Source organism: Panulirus ornatus, chromosome 5, assembly GCF_036320965.1.
Source record: "Panulirus ornatus isolate Po-2019 chromosome 5, ASM3632096v1, whole genome shotgun sequence".
NCBI lineage: Eukaryota > Metazoa > Arthropoda > Malacostraca > Decapoda > Palinuridae > Panulirus > Panulirus ornatus.
In genome coordinates this window covers 41,288,784-41,308,530 of record NC_092228.1, presented here as the reverse complement: position 1 = coordinate 41,308,530, position 19,747 = coordinate 41,288,784, and the positions used below count along the sequence as shown (strand labels likewise).

The 19,747-nt window shown below is 41.7% G+C and overlaps 2 protein-coding genes and 1 long non-coding RNA gene across 6 annotated transcripts in view; 2 read left to right on the top strand and 1 right to left on the bottom strand.

The window, feature by feature from the left end:
• LOC139748718 (uncharacterized) overlaps positions 1–6,391 on the top strand; it is a 17,717-nt gene extending 11,326 nt beyond the window's left edge. For 2 of the 4 annotated variants that reach the window (XM_071662077.1, XM_071662079.1), the window contains exons 3-4: positions 393–497; positions 2,073–6,391. In XM_071662077.1, coding sequence (XP_071518178.1) covers positions 393–497; positions 2,073–3,643 — 1,676 coding nt within the window. In that variant the 3' untranslated portion in view covers positions 3,644–6,391. Of the gene's footprint in view, positions 1–392; positions 498–1,947; positions 1,965–2,021 lie in introns of those variants that run through there. The other 2 variants (XM_071662078.1, XM_071662080.1) reach the window with 2 other exon arrangements.
• LOC139748722 (uncharacterized) overlaps positions 1–19,298 on the bottom strand; it is a 39,083-nt gene extending 19,785 nt beyond the window's left edge. The window contains exon 1 of the long non-coding RNA XR_011712808.1: positions 18,727–19,298. This is a non-coding gene — a long non-coding RNA (uncharacterized lncRNA). The remainder of the gene's footprint in view (positions 1–18,726) is intronic.
• Positions 9,790–16,201, top strand: LOC139748719 (uncharacterized). The gene is made up of 6 exons (XM_071662081.1): positions 9,790–9,869; positions 12,031–12,154; positions 13,667–13,746; positions 13,874–14,074; positions 14,740–14,979; positions 15,385–16,201. Exons 2-6 carry the CDS (start codon positions 12,032–12,034, stop codon positions 15,602–15,604), a joined length of 864 nt encoding a protein of 287 aa, XP_071518182.1. The 5' UTR covers positions 9,790–9,869; position 12,031; the 3' UTR covers positions 15,605–16,201.
• Positions 19,299–19,747: the final 449 nt, after the last annotated feature.

The window sequence follows — 19,747 nt, the reverse complement described above, 5'->3', positions numbered from 1 at the left end:
CTGCATCCTAGCCTAACCTAGCTGTACTGCATCCTAGCCTTGCCTAGCAGTATTGCACCCTACCCTATCCAAGCTTTACTGCATCCTAGCCTAGCCTAGCTTGACCCTCCCACCCTAGGTTTACGTAAGATAGAAACCTAGCCATGCCTAGCCTACAAACCACAACTTAGCCTAGCAGAGATAACTTAAGCTGCTCCCGTAAGTATATATATATATATATATATATATATATATATATATATATATATATATATATATTCTTTCACGTTTATCATGAAATTTGGAAAAGTTATTAGCTGACGAGAGATATATATGTAAATATGAAATATATATATATATATATATATATATATATATATATATATATATATATATAAATTCGCCAATTTCAGAGTCCGGTTCGAGGCCGCCTGATGAGCCATGTTTATCGCAAGAGATGCGTCGTCGACTGGCCGCTTCACTCACCAGACTGAAGCGGGAAATGGAATCACATTTAGGTAATTTATCGCCGCCCCGTAACGACCGTCATGATTGGTAGTTCAACGGTGTAACGACCACCTTGGAGCGCGACGGTAACGACGACCCCTCCATCTAGGTTCTGACTCAGGAAACAAGGTTGTTATAGTAGTTAAGGGTCGTACCGTCCCGCTTCAACAAGGGTCGTCCCGTTCAATTCTTTTTTTTGACAAAGATTTCTTAATTACTTTTTTTCCCACCCCGGAATAATAAACGTAATTTCTTAATTACTTTTCCCCGGAATGATAAATGTAATTTCTTAATTACTTTTTTCTCCACCCCGGAATAATAAATGTAATTTCTTAATTACTTTTTCTCCACCCCGGAATAATAAATGTAATTTCTTAATTACTTTTTCTCCACCCCGGAATAATAAATGTAATTTCTTAATTACTTTTTCTCCACCCTGGAATAATAAATGTAATTTCTTAATTACTTTTTTCCCACCCCGGAATAATAAATGTAATTTCTTAATTACTTTTTCCCACCCCGGAATAATAAATGTAATTTCTTACTTACTTTTCCCCGGAATGATAAATGTAATTTCTTAATTACTTTTTCTCCACCACGGAATAAATGTAATTTCTTAATTACTTTTCTCCACCCAAGAAAAATAAATGTAATTTCTTAATTACTTTTTCTCCACCCCGGAATAATAAATGTAATTTCTTAATTACTTTTTCTCCACCCTGGAATAATAAATGTAATGAGCAAGTGTGTGTTTGAGAGTTGTAATGAGATAGGCTATGATGTACACATGGATGGGACTCAATTATAAAAGGTAATTACTAGAATTACTCTTCAGTTACTTTGAGGAAGTTTACTAGAATTACTTTGATAGTGACTAGAATTTCCTTTCATTATTTTGATAAAGTGACTAGAATTACCTTTGTTTTGATAAAGTGACTAGAATTACCTTCAATTGTTTTGATAAAGTGACTAGAATTACCTTTAATTGTTTTGATAAAGTGACTAGAATTACCTTTAATTGTTTTGATAAAGTGACTAGAATTGCCTTTAATTGTTTTGATAAAGTGACTAGAATTACCTTTAATTGTTTTGATAAAGTGACTAGAATTACCTTTAATTGTTTTGATAAAGTGACTAGAATTACCTTTGTTTTGATAAAGTGACTAGAATTACGTTTGATTACTTTAATAAAGTTATTAGAATTGCTTTTAATCAATTTGATAAAGTCATTAGAATGTGATGTGTTCCCGTAGGTGTAGGTGTAGGTGGTGTAGGTGTAGGTGGTGTAGGTGGAGGTGGTGCAGGTGGTAACGACACAGGGTGGCGACTGTGGTTGTAATGATGTGTTCCCGTAGGTGGAGGTGGTGTAGGTGGAGGTGTAGGTGGAGGAGGTGTAGGTGGAGGTGCAGGTGGTAACGACACAGGGTGGTGACTGTGGTTGTAATGATGTGTTCCCGTAGGTGGAGGTGTAGGTGGAGGTGTAGGTGGTGTAGGTGGAGGTGGTGTAGGTGGAGGTGTAGTTGGAGGAGGTGTAGGTGGTAACGACACAGGGTGGAGACTGTGGTTGTAATGATGTGTTCCCGTAGGTGGAGGTGGTGTAGGTGGAGGTGTAGGTGGAGGTGGTAACGACACAGGGTGGCGACTGTGGTGGGAGATGGGCACAGTGGCGGCCATCTTGGACCCACGCCTGGCCAGGGACGCCCTCCGACCCCCCAGTTTGGTCTGCCCCGAACACCACGACGGCACCAGGTACGTGGTGACCCCGTGCAAGTCGTCGCCCAGGCTGTCGCACGTGGTCAGCGTCGTCCTGCCCGCGCGGGCGTGGCCCCACGACCGCCTGGCGCGGGTCCTGCGCGGCCTCGCCTCCGCCCACCACCACCTCCAAGTCGTCGTCATCCTGTCGTCGGACGACGCCGACGCCACGTCGCCCCCCGACGTGGCCGACGGAGACGTCGTCCTCCGGTACGACGAAGGGGTGAGCGACGGCAGGGCGCTCAACGCCGCCGTGGGCAACGTGACCACGCCCTTCGTCTTCGTGGGCGAGGCCCTGGCCGACTTTTCGTGGGAGCAGTCGCCCCTTCAGCGCCTCCTCCGGGTGCTGGACCGACTGGGAGGCGTGGGGGGCGTGGCCAGCGGCGCGTACAGGGACCCGGATGGCCAGTGGCGCCACGGTTGCCTACAACGCTCCCTCACCAACTACCACGCCACCTTCCTGCGCGGGTACATCTACTCGGCGCAGGCGTGCATGTACTGCGACGACGCCCTTGGGCCTCTGGTGATCCGGACGCCCCTCGTCCAACGCCTCCCCTTCAGGGACTCCCTGTCCGGCCCCGCCGTGTACCGCGACTGGCACACGCGGGCGGCGCAAGCCGGGTACCTGACGGTGGTGTGCCCGGACGCCATGTTCTTCGTGGAGCAGGAGGCGCTGATGGAGGCCAGCGACTGGAAGTCGTACGCCAGCCTCTGGGGCGTGCAGAGCGTCCGGTCGTACGACGAGGAGGAGTACCGGTTCTCGTGCAGCGACGTGCGACTGGACTGCTCCAACCTGAGAAAGCGGGTTGCCTGGTACCTAGTCCCGCCATGCTGCAGGGAGGCCATCATGAGGGGCGTCGCCATCTTGGACGACTTCGCCAGGGAAAAGGGCCTGACGTACGAACTCCAGCACGGCTCGCTCCTCGGCGCCGTCAAGTTGGGCACGTACCTTCCCTGGGACTTCGACCAGGACATACGCTACGACTGTAGGCAACGGAGAGCGTGGGAGACGCTGAAGGACTACCTGAAGGAGAGGAAGAGCGGTTGCCACCTTCGACCCTCGGGTGATAAGCACCTCCTGGTCCTCCAGTGCAAGACGTTCTTCGTCGACATGGCCTGTCGCAGCCCGCTCTCCCACCACGCCCTTCCACCCGCCCACAGAAACACCACCACCTGGGTCCTGTACGGAGGGAGGAGGGTGGGCGTGGCCGCCAACCCCGGGGGCGTGGCTAGGGAGCAGTCCGGCCCGGAGCACTTACGCCACGCCCAACACTGGCGCATCCCGGACAGACCCGACCCCGGAGCTTGGCGCCCTTGCCGGACGCCATCTTCCCACACCTGTTTGGACCAGCACCCAGCTGACGGCAGCCTTGCGTTTTCTACCCCTCCACAGTGCCTTCCCTAGGGCCTCGTCCTCACGCAGGGGAAGGCCCTTGAGGTGCCACACCCACCCTGCCCCCCCTGCCCTAAAAATAAATGGACCCCGCCTCACACCACAACAGTCCTGCGCCAGCCACGCACACTCTTTCTCTCTCTCCAACCAACAACACGTTTTCTAACACCGTCAAAGATAAACAGTTGTAAGACAGTGAATCTATTTTGTCAATATATGGGAAGTGTGGGGGAAATACATCGTAAGGAGATCTAAAATGAAGTGATTCGGTGGTTGAGCGTTTAAAGTAAGGTCACAAGTATAAAACTACATCCTTAAAACTTGTACATATCGTGTGGTCGTTTTTTTTTCTTTAAATCTCTCTTATTTCTCTATCAGCTTCGTATGTCCTTTTTAACTATGCTCTAAACTCACTCAGGTAAAATTAACATACTTGTCTCACTCCCGTTAACGACCTAGCCTCTATAATGTCAAACACTACCTCAAAAAAAAAGTTAAATTCTTCGACCTTTAAAATAACGTCAACACAGTGTCCTCTGTGGGCAAGGCTATTATAAACCCACAGTAAAAACATTGCCTATCCAGTCCCTAACTAAACGCCTATCTCTAACCAAGTCCATAATAAGGCCTGGCTACACCGCGGACCTTTTTAAAACACTTTAAACGCCCCCCATGTTCCTGGTGTGGCTGTGGGTCAAAATAACGCAAGCGTTTAAATTTAAAAATGTTCCTCCTTAAGGGGGCCCAATTCGCCAACTACAAGCCTAATATTCTCTATTTAACCCCATCATAAAAACGCTACTACGTTATTTTTCGATTTAAATGCTCGATTTAAAGCCTTTATATCAATAACGGCTTTAAATGACACTCCGGCTGTGGTCTGTTGCTTAAAAGAGACAAATATGTACAGAATTACTTAAGTGTTTCCTGTAAGTTACTTGTCTGGTCGCACTTAGAATTATTACAATGATAATTAAAGTAATTCTATATTGACAGGTCTACAGTATTAAGGTTTTTTTTTTTTATATATATATGGAAATGACTAATAATACAACAGTTTCCTAAATGCTGAGGCATTTCTAGTTATAATTTGATTATGCTTTATATCAAAGTTCGTAGACTAATGACAGAAAATGTCTTAAATCAATTAGGAAATTCTGAGGTGTGTGTGTGTGTGTGTGTGTGTGTGTGTGTGTGTGTGTGTTTCAATCATTGCCAAATCCCACCTGCCACGAGCTGTCCATGTCAAATAACAACCTCGTGTGTGGCTCTTAAGTGAGAGAATATATGTATTTCATCTCTCAGTGCCGCTGCTGGTATATATGTAAGTGGTGTGTGTGTGTGTGTGTGTGACCATTTTAGTCATGGGACGACACACACACACACACACATCGTGCGGGTGAGAGGCGCTTCCAAGATGGCCGTGCATCGTCTTCGTTGTCGTCTTCGCGGTGAAAGTTGTCGTTCACTGTAATCCTTCCATTACCACAGTAAAACATTTCCATTAAGCTTTTTATTTTTTCTCTAAAGGGGCGGGGTAAGAGGTGTCTGTAATTTCCTATATATCTACTATAGCAGAGTTTATATATGCGTCTTACTGATGATAAATGGCGCCACGGGGAAGGTTGGTGGAAAAAAAAAAATTCAAAATTACCTTTTTTTAAAACGCCGTTTGATGCCTTATTTGGGGTATAGTGTAATTTAAATGTTACTTAACCGTCTTGATAAATATTCTTATGTACATTTCATCAGCATAATACTTGTATAAAAGGTAAATAATGAGAAAACTAGGATACGTAACACAATATATATATATATATATATATATATATATATATATATATATATATATATATATATATATATATGCAAGTGAGGATATTTCCACCAAGGCTCAGTCCTCTGTTCTCAACGCTACCTTGCTAACGCGGGAAACGGCGAAATATGTATGAATAATAATAAATATTTGTTATGTATCTGGTATATGATTGTCTCTATATGAGGTAGGAAAACAGATTTGTCAAAATTCGAGAAAATATGGTTATATATTAATTATACAGTAACTATATAAAAAATATATATATGTTGTTATTGTTTATATATGTTAGAGTTGTATGGTAATGTCAGTTTGCATAATGTTACAATTACTCAATATAAAAATGGTTTTAATGTGGTATGTGTTACTCAAGAGATGGATGTATTGTGAATGTGTAAAATATGAGAAGACAACTTTGATGTTATGTAAATGCTGGGCAAATCTGCGGACTACCGCAGTATATGTATATCACATACATATATAAATGTTGTAAACGTAATACATGCTAACTATTTAGCCAACTGTGTGGTATAAAGGCTATACATATATTGAAGCACATATGAACATGTGGTACACGTGCTTTCAATGTGCAATGTTTGACAGTAATGTTTTTTATTAACACTGTAGGTAAATATTGTCTGTACTACGTGAAATAAATAAATGTCTGGCAACATTTAACCAATAATTGGAACAGTGTAGCCAATAATGTGTGTGATTCACTGAAACACAGGCCAAATGGCAACAGTGTAGGTGGTGTGTGATGAGTGTGTTTATTTACAGCAAAATTGTGTCAAATATATGAACGTTACGGTTTAACGTCGGCAAAATAAGGATCGTTTTCTTCCAAAGAAAACGACCGTTTGTTGGCCGTTTTCTATCAATGTCTTTGTCGATGTTGTAAAAACTATATGATATTTATTCTTCAAAATAATAAAAAATGTCCATATAAATCTTTTTTTTATCCTAAAAATGGATAAAAAAAACAATACAAACACGTCCTTCAATATCTAAACCTCAATAAACATGTCTATTAAATAAGTGAAAAAAAAAATTATATTTTCAACTAAACTTCCAAAGTGAATTCCATTTGAAATATACCAATATTTCTTATAATTTGGTTCTGAATCAGTTATAAAACTATATATATTACCCCTTCCCATCTCACCTGTTCAATTAGTATCCATTTAATTCCCTTATTCTTCAATCATAACGCATTACCCCTTCCAATCTCACCTGTTCAATTAGTATCCATTTAATTCCCTTATTCTTCAATCATAACGCATTACCCCTTCCCATCTCACATGTTCAATTAGTATCCATTTAATTCCCTTATTCTTCAATCATAACGCATTACCCCTTCCAATCTCACTTGTTCGATCAGTATCCATTTAATTCCCTTATTCTTCAATCATAACGCATTACCACTTCCAATCTCACTTGTTCGATCAGTATCCGTTTAATTCCCTAATTTTCAATCATATACGAAGATGTAATCCATACCGTCACTTCCTCGTTGTAAAGCAGTCACATTGGGGCTAGGCTGCTCTGGCACTGTCACCCCGAAATCACATCCCAATCCCTTGCTAACAACGCGACCTGATAACGAGTCTCAATCACTACAGCCTAGTCCACATCCGCCTGGCGGATCTCTATATACACACATCTGACCACAACTGGCTTGAATACCCTAATCTGTTGTGCCATGGCCCTCAGAAACTTGGGTCGACCTATACACGAGACATACTATAAATTATTGATTTATTGGCCAAAAATCTAGCGACGACCTATACACGAGACAGACCGTAAGTTAATGATTTATTGGCCAAAACATCAGGGGTCGACCTATACTAGAGACATACAATAAATCAATGATTTACTGGTCAAAAATCAAGGGTCGACATATACACGAGGCGTATTCATTACATATAAATCAATTATTTTTTAGCAAAAAAAATCAAGGGTCGACCTATACACGAGGTAGACTTACAATAAAGTATTTAGGTAACCCAGCGTTCTCTCTGGATACTCTTGACCTGTTGGGGACATCGAAACTACCATTCGGTATGATGGCCGCCTGGCCTTTGACCTAGCTCGTTAATCAGGTTAAAGAAAGTTACCCAAGTTACCCTTTAAACCCAGGGGTCGCAACGTGTGTTTCTCAATGGGTTCAAAGTGTTATGAAAACGGAGACGTGTTAACAAATATATATATATATATATATATATATATATATATATATATATATATATATATATATATATATATATATATATATATATATATATATATATATATATATATCCAAGTTATTCTAAAAAAAAATCGTTACATTTAAAAAAATCGCCCAAGAAAAATGAATTTCTATTGCTAACGTTGTTTGCGTTATTTAAACCCACGGCTGTTTCACCGGCGAGATGGAAGACCTGTTACGTCCTAGGAGAGAGAGAGAGAGAGAGAGAGAGAGAGAGAGAGAGAGAGAACCTGTTACTTCCTAGGAGAGAGAGAGAGAGAGAGAGAGAGAGAGAGAGAGAGAGAGAGAGAGAGAGAACCTGTTACTTCCTAGGAGAGAGAGAGAGAGAGAGAGAGAGAGAGAACCTGTTACTTCCTAGGAGAGAGAGAGAGAGAGAGAGAGAGAGAGAGAGAGAGAGAGAGAGAGAGAGAGAGAGAGAGAGAGAGAGAGAACCTGTTACTTCCTAGGAGAGAGAGAGAGAGAGAGAGAGAGAGAGAGAGAGAGAGAGAGAGAGAGAGAGAGAGAGAGAGAGAGAGAGAGAGGAGGGGGTTAACGACACCTGCCCCGGAAGTAAACAACCGCGCTCTTCCGGACCGCGTCGCTCGCGTCATCCGTTGTTTACTTGTGTTGTTTACAGGTCGTGCTCCTGTGTCTCGTTACTTCACACAACGGAACACCACTGCTTAATATTGCACGCTCACCTTTATATCACCTAGTATACGCTCATTCCCTAAATATCTCTTTTTCTCAGCCAATTTTAAACGCGCCGTCTTTCCATCTACGAGGATGAAAAATAACTGGAAATAAATAAAACCGCATTGTGTACGGCTGCGACATCTGGCAACCCCGACGGCGCAATGGCGGCCAAAAGACGATTCTGGCATTAATTTGGCGGCAACACACGGCCAGACCGTGGGTTGGCCACTAGTGGTAAAATTTATGGCCATGACAACCAGAAAATACCTTTCACAAACCCTAATTTCATACACAAATCTCCCAAGTAGTGAGAAACACAAGCGGGTATCCAACTCTCCCAACCCTAACAGTGTAACAGGTGTATATACATACGAATATGTATACACACACAGGCTCGTATATACATGGTGTAGTTATTCTTTAAACGCCAGTCTGCTCGTTATTAATCAACTAATTCAAATCTCAAAGTCGAGAACAGATCAGAGAACTGACCATATGTTTCATCAAAATAATCGCTGACCGATCAATATGATTAAAAACAAGAGTAATTCAAATAGCAAATATGTCAGACATGATTAATGTTTAGAGTTAAATAAATTCCTGTATTCATCTCAAAAAATAAATAAATATATACATCTTAAATGATCAGATAAAGTGGAATATTGTGTATATATATAAACTAAGATCCAAAATATGTCACAAAACTATATTGGTCTACGGAAATATACCTTCATAATTGTTAATTGGGCCATTTCTTTCGTCTGTTTCCTTGCGCTACCTCGCAAACGCGAGAGACAGCGACAAAGTATAATAAAATATAAATAAATTGTTAATACTCTATTTCAAGTAACTCTGTATCGAAAGACGGAGCGAATGTATTCACAAACACACTGAAAATACAGTAGAAGAAAAAATGCCCAAATCTTATCTACGAAAAACTAATTATTTGTTTTAAGAAGTAACACACCCGCATTCTGTTCTCTTTAACACATGGGGCTTTGAGCACAACGTCATTAAAGTGGCATCGGATTATTGACCAATGAGAACGCAGTATCGCTTCCCCATCTGGCATTACGTACGGCTGGGAGAAGTAACGGCCGACACGCCCCCGGGAAATAGCGGGAAACTTTATAGACATCTTCAAACCCACCTTACTCGCTTTTTTTAATTCTAGAACAATCGACGCTGATTACGAGCTAATACAACTACTCATTACACTGAACATGTAATAAAGTACGAGTGTAATCAGTGAAGGAGGAGCGTTAACTGTATTTATCATAACTGGTAACGAAAAATTATCTATGGGTAAAACTGTGGTCGGGTTCCCAAGGGAGGCCATGACCGTCGCTCCCGCGTCCTGGGAGAAGAATGACGGACCGGCCGGCCGTTAACCCAGGTGGCCGGGGCTGGGCCGCCTCACGGCTCAGTCCGCCGCCACCTTCCGCGCTGCAAAGTTGTGCCCCAATCCACCTCCCACTCCACGTTCTTCCACAAAGGTAAGACTTGTTCTAATATCTTACGATAAAAACTAATAAATAAGTAGAGATAATGCTACAATGGGACTGTTAAAGTGTGTATATATTATAAGATAATCTACAAAGTAACACGATTTATTATATTAGCTTATACAGCCTATGATGCATATTTTTTTGCCAAAAGGCATGTCTAGCGCGTATCGCTCACCGCAAGGGCCAGTTATTTCACAATATTATCCTGCGTCGCCTCAAGCTTACAAACTTCATCTGGAACTTTTTATTGCCCATTTATCCAAACTTCTTTTGAAGTTAGGAAAACTATAGTCACTGCAATATTTTGATTTAGCTTGCTTGGTTCCTTCGAATACTACTCAAAATCATTTTTTTTTAGATTTACTGTTGTATGAGTTTCTCCTATATTGTGAAAATGGTCTTCAAGTCTTAAATTACCCCATTTTCTTATGAATACATGATCTCCATCTTTTTAAACTATATCATTTCGTCCATTCAACTTGTTAGGGCGTTACTGAATTGTCTCCAACTCGTTAATTTCGCTCTTTGTTTTCTTAACCATACAGCTCAAGCGTTTCATATATATATATATATATATATATATATATATATATATATATATATATATATATATATATATATATATATATCCCTGGGGATAAGGGAGAAAGAATACTTGCCACGTATTCCCTGCGTGTCGTAGAAGGCGACTAAAAGGGGAGGGAGCTGAGGGGGGGCTGGAAATCCTCCCCTCTCGCTTTTTTTTTTTTTTCCAAAAGAAAGAACAGAGAAGGGGGCCAGGTGAGGATATTCCCTCAAAGGCCCAGTCCTCTGTTCTTAACGCTACCTCAATAATGCGGGAAATGGCGAATAGTATAAAAGAAAGAGTATATATATATATATATATATATATATATATATATATATATGTGTGTGTGTGTGTGTGTGTGTGTGTGTGTGCGCGTGTGTGTGCGTGCGTGCGTGTGCGTGTGCGTGTGTGCGTGTATGTGTATATGTGTGTGTGTGTATGTATGTGTGTGCGTGTGTGCGTGTGTGTGTGTGTGTAGTATCATTCTGAGGTTGCAAGCTCCGTGAACCATGAAGGGTTAACTTCGAACTACCGTTGCTCGGGTCCAAAACCGAGTCACACACGCTCAAACATATGTTCAAATACACGCAAGCCCATCTGTTGTTACACACACACACACACACTTCCCGGAAGCCCTCAGATACACGTAGGGGAAAAAAGAAACATCAGAAACAAATGAACTGTGGTCGAGCGAATGAACGGAGCGAAGCAAAAGTTTCGGGGCTTCGAACCCAACCAGCGGCCATGCGTACCGTTTCACGACCGCAAAGCCGTCTTCCATCACCCTCTCCGCCCACGACACCACCACCAGCCCACGCCCACGTCCCACCGACCACGCCCACCCATAAGCTAAGGCATATTGGCGCTTCAAAGCCAAAAAAAAAATGGCACACACACAGGGCAAGGGGCAAGACTTGACGAGGCTTCGAATATACATTGTAACGATTCTCGACCTGGAACTAGCAGGTCACTACCCGCTTCCCAAGTTCAAACAGTTGACAACCAGCACCCGTGTTCACGAGCACGGTCACAAGGTCATTAATAACGTAAATAAAGTTTTATATTCTCTCTAACAGCATGATTCAAACACAGGTACTACATAGTATGGAAAGGGGGGGCGGGGGGAACCTAGGCTGTCAACATACTCCCGTTTCCACATAAAAGTGGTCTCGGTTCGAATCCTCCCGTTGGTAAAATACTGAACTAAAAACCTTAAACGTATCACGCCCTTTTTTTTTTTTTGGGCCTTCTCCCAAAGTAAAAGGCTAGGCCATTTTTATTTTTCTTCTCGTCCCATATTTTACTAAGTTCCTCTTGTAGGTTTACGGCCATTAGAGCTAAAGCTATATAATAACTGCCGTCGGGTTGTTAACCAGGGTGTGACCACACGTCATGTTGTTAACGCCGGGTGGACGAGATCGCGTAATAACACAGCGAGGCGAGAGAATGTGTGTGTCATGGCGTTAAACAAATGGCTTCCCGCCATTTTCAAATACCGTTAAATGGCTCTCAGCAGCGGCAGATGGCAAGGTTTCTTCAGTCTGACATAAATATATCCTAATTGTTGGTTGTTTCCTACAGGATGCGTGTGGCAGCAGTTATTGTAGCGTGGGCGGCGTGGGCGTGCGCAAGCGTGATGGTCAGCGAGGGCGTGGGTCTGGCCTCCTCCCTGCCCGAAGCCGGGCACAGACTGAGGTCGCTCCAGGTAAGGTTCCACGCTATCGTACTCGGCACTCACAAATTATCGTACACACACACACACACACACACACACACACACACACACTAAACGAATTATCGTACACACTAAAAATGATCGTACACACAAATTATCGTACACACACTAAAAAATATCGTACACACACACACTAAACAAATTATCGTACACACTAAAAAATTATCGCGCACACACAAATTATCGTACATACTAAACAATTATCGCGCACACACACACAAACAAATTATCGTACACACACTAAAAAAATTCGTACACACACACACACACACAAGCAAATTATCGTACACACACACACACACACACAAGCAAATTATCGTACACACACACACACACTAAAAAAAACTATCGTACAGACACACACACTAAACAAATTATCGTACACACATACTAAACAAATTATCGCACACACACTAAACCATTTATCGTACACACACACACACACACTAAACAATTCATCGTACATACAGTAACACGGGAGCTGTAAATTACTGTCTTATAAACGGAGGTTGTAAACCACTATCTTATATACGGTGACTGTAAACCACCGTTTAGTAAACCATGGACATTAGCCACTACTTAATAAACATGAACTGTAAACCACTTCAATAAACGTGGTGTAAACCAATACTTAATAAACGTGAGGTAAACCACTATTTAATAAACGTAACAAACATGAGAAGTACACCACTATTTAAACGTGAGGTACATCAGTATTTGAACGTGAGGTAAACCACTATTTAAACGTGAGGTAAACCACTATCTAAACGTAAGGTAAACCACTATTTAAACGTAAGGTAAACCACTATTTAAACGTAAGGTAAACCACTATTTAAACGTAAGGTAAACCACTGTTTAAACGTGAGGTAAACCACTATTTAAATGAGGTAAACCAATATTCAATAAACGTGAGTGGTAAACCACTATTCAATAAACTGGGATTGTGAGCCGGTCATACACTAGGGAAGGTACAAACCACTTCTACACATGGAAGGGAAACTAAACAACTGTGTAAACCACAAGTAAATAATTCATTATGGTACCACAAGATACGTATATGATACAGTAAATAATCGGTCTACAGAGGAATCATGTCAAACACTAAACCCATATCTCAATTGACTCGTAAAAACTAAATTCTTTTTCTCGGATATATAAAAATTTCGGGTGTAAAAAGATTTGCTGTATTTTGCTACAAAAAAAATATATATATATGAACATTTAAGACAGTAAAGTGGGTCTTCCTTAACATATGGGTAGGATCCTACACACTACTCCAGTCCAAGGTATTGAAGGTGTCTACAATCGAAGCAAATCTTGAATCTACTTTGCCGTAGAAACACTTTGATATCGTCGCGTGAACGGGGAAAACAACATAGTCCCCCCTTCAACTTGAATTTCTAGATCACAGGTTTTCTATGATAAGTCAAAACAGAAAACGTATACTATTTCAGGGGATCCTTACACATTTCTGTTTTCCAGGCTAAACTGTCAAAGCTGACACAGCAACCGGAGGCCAGACGAAGGGACGGGTTACCAGACCAACACATATCACAGATGTGGTGAGTAAAATGCCATGAACACAAACTTTAGACGATTCCTTCACCAATAATCGTAGTGATGGATGCCGTAATAATAACGTGCCATGGCGTTGACGTACCATTATCTCTCTCTTTTTTTTTTATCCAGGTCGTCGTGGGATGATGGGATCGAGGCGTCAGCCGGCAATACGCTGGACCGAAGGCCTCCAGGCCAGAGCCTGAGGGGCGGCAGTATACAGGAGGTGAGGTCTCACCACGCTGGCCATCTGCTGGAGTTAAGGTCGCCGGGAGATAAGATAAGAGCCATCAGGGAAAACCTCGTTAACAGGATCATGATGGAGGCCAAACAGTGAGTCATTAACTTTGAGCTTCTAATTTGGCCAATCAACCCGTCTCGCTCTGTCCCGTAGTTTCTCATTTCTATGCATACTTCCTCCGCTATTCATATTCGTCCCAATACCTTCCAATTCCCCCACCCCCCCCATCTCTCTCTCTATCTATCTATCTTTCCAGATACCTTTCAATTTCTCTTTCTCTCTCTCTCTCTCCAGCTACCTTACAATTTCTCTCTCTTTCCAGCTACCTCTCTCTCTCTCTCTCTCTCTCTCTCTCTCTCTCTCTCTCTCTCTCTCTCTCTCTCAGCTCCTCATTCTTCCAGCTCTCTCTCTCTCTCTCTCTCTCTCTCTCTCTCTCTCTCTCTCTCTCTCTCTCTCTCTCTCTCTCAGCTACCTTCCAATTTCTCTCTTTCCAGCTACCTCTCTCTCTCTCTCTCTCTCTCTCTCTCTCTCTCTCTCTCTCTCCTCTAGCCCTGATACACGCGACCTTCTGGCGCACGTAAACATGCGTGGTACATTAGGTTGTCGCACTCGTCTGCGAAAAACCTTTTCGTGGGGTGATACTTCCTCTCACAACCTAGCCTTAATAACCACGTATGTCCCACCCACGGACGTGCGTAGATCCGACACTTCTTAAGGTAGCAAAAAGTTAACGACTGTTCCCTCTCCCTGACCCCAGATTGCCCTCCAACAACCAGTCCATCATGTCCATCGCCTTCCTGGCTTTCGGTGTCATCTTGTTCGACGTGCTCGGCGATGCTATGTTCGGTGGCACTTCTAACTTACTGGCGGCGCTGGGGGTGAACCCAGCTGGACCCCAGGCCAAGGAGGCCATCTTGCCTGGCCTGGGGTTGCTGGGGGATAACGTGAACAACCTAATGGAGGTTGTCCTCAACATCATGACCATCTACCTCTACAGGTCAGTCCACACGACCCTGTATCATACACGTCATAGTCCAGTCTCCTCCCTCACCCAACACTCCCTTCAACCCAACGCGTTTCACAGTGTTTACCAAGGCGTTTGAAGTGTTGCTTGTAGATCCCATCGCACACAACGCTTTGCCTACTTATACTTAACCCATCGTAACCTTTAAGTGTTACTTTGAACCACACGTGAGGCACATCAGGGGGGGTAAAGCAAACTAGAAACACGAACTTAAAAAAACGCATCTTGGTGTGAATTTCCTCGTCCACACCTTCCCTTCCAGCCACAAGCCGAGTCTATACCGTCAGCCACTGTGGTAGTACCACCACCACCACACACCACACTCCACACTCCACTACCACCACATATATGACTCCCTCCTCCTTCTCCCCTTGCTAGGGACGAGAGCCCTGACTGTGGGGAGCGGCTACTGTGCGAGACAAATCAACAAGCTGTCAGACGTGGATTCTTCGACTCCCTGGTCACCTACGTCAGCGGGTTCGCCGTTTCCTTCTTCCTGCACGAGGCGCCCCTCTCGCGCAACCTGGAGGCCATGAGGGCCGGTAGGAAGGGCCAAGACTGTATCGAGATGTACCCCAGGTGTTCCATCACCCTGTGAGGCCTGGCCTCCACCCTGGGGGAAAGTGTGGGGGGGTAGACCTGCCAACTGTGGGAGGCAGACGGCCCACAGCCCCACACACACAGCCCCACACACACAGCCCCACACACACACAGCCCCACACACACACAGCCCCACATACACACAGCCCCACACATACACACAGCCCCACACACAGTGCGAAATGCACCACTCACACACGATCATACGAGACGTCCTCGCTGTGGTGCGAACCTCCCACCACCCACCCACTCTGGGAATATCTTAACACTTTCTCTCTTCGATCCTCCTCCGTACAACAAGATCTACAGCCACTGCGCAGGCGCGTTCTTGTCGCGGCACAGCCACCAACCGTTCCCTCGGATTCACTCGTGTCCCATCTGGCCCATGTTCACTAAGCTCGTGTTCTAAGCCAGTGACTCGCCAGTTAGGCAGATGTTCTAGTTGCGGTAATCACCATGGAATTACCTTCTATACACAGTTACATTAGTTCAGTGTAATATAACGTATATCTAATTGGTTGAAATCGGTTCAATATTTTCACCATGTATTTTCCGCAGGTCTTCGTTACATGGGGAAGCTAAAGCAAGCTCAAATCTATCATACATATATATATATATATATATATATATATATATATATATATATATATATATATATATATATATATCAATACGATTTATATATCGTAGCCTTGATAACCATGGTCTATGGCGGGAAAGTCGTGTTTACTGACGGTAATTATGGATAGGAATTCGTCCTTTTTATTGTTTTAACTACTTGCTCTACGAAACTATGTTCTTTAAAAGACTCAAAAACTGGGAATAAATACTGGAAACCTCGAACGGTTCTACAACAGCTATTAATGGCTGGCGGTAAACTTCTTATTTTGACGGAAATGCCACAAATTCTGGTCCCTGGAACTCGACTCGGAAATATTCATGTTGACTAACGACGAAATTCCCGCCATTAATGACACTACCACCAAGACGAGGGTGGGGGGTGGGTTGGTGACTGACCCCCAGCACAACCATAGAAAACGTAGTACGTTTTCTATGGTTCACTTGTACAATATACTGGGCATTATTATTATTATTATTATTATTTAGCGTAGATTATTTACAGGAACTTTCGCTATAGCAGTAAATACTATTCACTCCGCTTCTTATTTTCTAGTAAAACACCGCATCTTTAACCCCAATAATAATAACAATTACATTTTGATCCTAAAAAAAAATTTCGTTATCACACAAGCCTAACGTAACAAGCAATTAAAAGGCGAATAAACAATCGTTTTGATCCCCTAACGACGCCATTTACGGTATAAACATCATACTTGTCAACATTATAGACATCAACATATATCACATATAAACCCATGTGTATAGGCAAGTATACAATTCATAAATGTATGAATATAAATTCAATACATCTGATCACTTGCGTATATAAGAATATATACAATAAACATATACGAGACATTCAGTTATGCACGTTATATGAAATATATATAAATATAATTATCTAGAGTACAGTCATACAAATTTCCTTATTAAAAAACATTTACCCCATACATACGAAAAAATATAAATTACATTGAAACCTACACATTGCTGAGCAAAAATGATTACAAAAATAGAAATACATTCCAATGCAAAAATAATTACATAAACATAAATACATTCCAATGCAAAAATAATTATAAAAACGTAATTATGACTGGCTCTAAAAATAATTATAAATTATTAACATCAAAAATACTCGTAGACTCTGCTCTTCATATTGCTCCATTAATATTAGTATAAAATATACATTCAAGTTTACTTTCTAAGTTAATTACTGCTACCGGCATCTTTTCCAAGTAAAAAAAACGTATATATATATAAATCTTCCACATTTCCGTAATGTACATTTCGCCAGCGTGTTAGACGCTCCCTTTTTAGCGTGCTGTCTCTCATGCAACTCTATAGTATTATGGTCAATGGAAGATGAACAGCCAAGCTGAATTACATTTCCCACAAAAGTAATCCAAAAGTATGACAAAATATCCCAAAAGTTTAGTGATATTATATAAAATATGTCTACAGTGGGCTGGGGGGCGGGGAGGGATTTGAAGTGGAGGGAAATAAATATTTAAGAACGTAACTAAAGCATTTATTACACTTTAGTTCAGTTAGTTAATGGTAAATGGCTTTTGAGACGCCCTAAAGCCATTTTCTAACGTCCTTCATCGTAGTATCAACACCGCAAAAAATGGCCATCTAGCGGACAGTTGACAAATTACATTCACCTTATAGGTCGATATAGAAACCGAATAATGTAATATAAGGTAATCTGTCTATAAAGCGTCTGAACATCTATTTATTATTATTATTTATTTATTACACTGAACGCCGCCATACATCTCAACGTCTGAATAGGATAAAAATTCGATTTTAACAACGATTACATTTATTGATAATGGAATTTCACGAAAAGAACCAACAGGGTCATCTGAGGCTTTAAAATAATCAGGTTACCTTTATATAACCAACTTACTGGTATTTAACATCGCATATTTACTAATTACTCAACGTTTTCCCTCGCCTTCATCTCACCCTAACCAGCAAACAATTGTTTAATGTCGTAATTACACGCTGGAATTACTCTTAAAAATGGCAAAAATAATTATATCAATGTAGAATATAACTTAACGTAGAAAACGGGCGACGGTCTTGCTACTATGACCAAAAAGATAAGCGTGCCACTTTGACCGATACAATATGACACCAAGACGAACGACATTGAGAAATGCCCAATGACACTGAATTAGCCTATTAAATTCCTTTCATTACAACGTAAATTCTAAATCGCTTACGACATTCCCCATTAATCTATGAAGTTAACGTTATATCAATGATATATTTAATGGGAATAACTATAAAATAAGGGAAGGAGAATAATCACATCATGAACTCCAGTGAAACGAAACGATTCGTACTGATCATTTCGGAATGGTTCGTAACCCACCCAGGCAATATACATATTTTACCTCGTACGGTAATTAATGGCCCATTCAATACTTACTAAAACCAACATGGCGGAAAATGGAAAATAAAAAATGGTTTTGAACAGACACTTACCCATGTGTTGTGGGTCTATGCCGGGAAAATAGAACTCGAACGCCATTGTCGTCTTCGGGTCAGAATACACCCCGTGTTTTCAGCCGCTGAGAACCTTCTGGCGGTGGTGATTTGCCTCCCTCGTTCCTTCTCTATAGGCGAATCACCTCGTTACACCCAACAAGAGAGACAGTGTGGAATAAAGGCAGATGAAGTGGTGTCACCTCAAGTCCTCCCGTGACCGGGGCACAGCGGACAATGACGTCTTACCACAACAAGCTGGGCGAAGGGCAGGACCCCTGGCGGGGGTGCTTTTTTCTATATTTTTTATAAATATTTATGAATACTATAAGTAGAAAAATATATTATATTCACTATAAATTGTGTTATTGTATTTGATAATCACCTGTTTGCTTAGGTCTGTGTATTAGCTCAATTTATTAAAGGTGTATAATCTTAAAAAATCAGCTGATTTTCATTTCACTGCGATTCATTGTTATTTATTACTTTAATGATATTTCCGTCATTTTTCTGTTATTGATAACCATCTATAATGACTGAATGTAATGTTTACCCACACTACTCACTGATGAATAAACATATTTATGATAATTTGTTTTCCTTTCATGAAAACTAAGATTTGCCTTCCCCTAAGCTTCAATTGCCAAGCCATTAAAATTTCATGGTTTAATTCTAATTCTGTTCTCCATACATATCTATGAAGCTATGGAGTTAAAAGGAAAAGTACTTTGAAGCAATTCCTCATTAAGTAAGTATGGGAATGATAATGTTTAAAGCTCTAAGAAGTAGATTTAACTACATAAAGGCCCACCTGTGCCATTAGTGGCACCTCGAGCACATACCCTCAACCTGTGCCAGTAATGGGGCATAGAAGAATGAGGTTGGCAATGACAAGAGGCCAAACTAAGCTTTTTCTTGTTGACTATTGACTCATATAATCGGTGGTGTTTGTGTATATATAAACAAACATAAGAGTAAAGACATATTGCATTTATATAAGGTTAAGAGACGATGTAACACA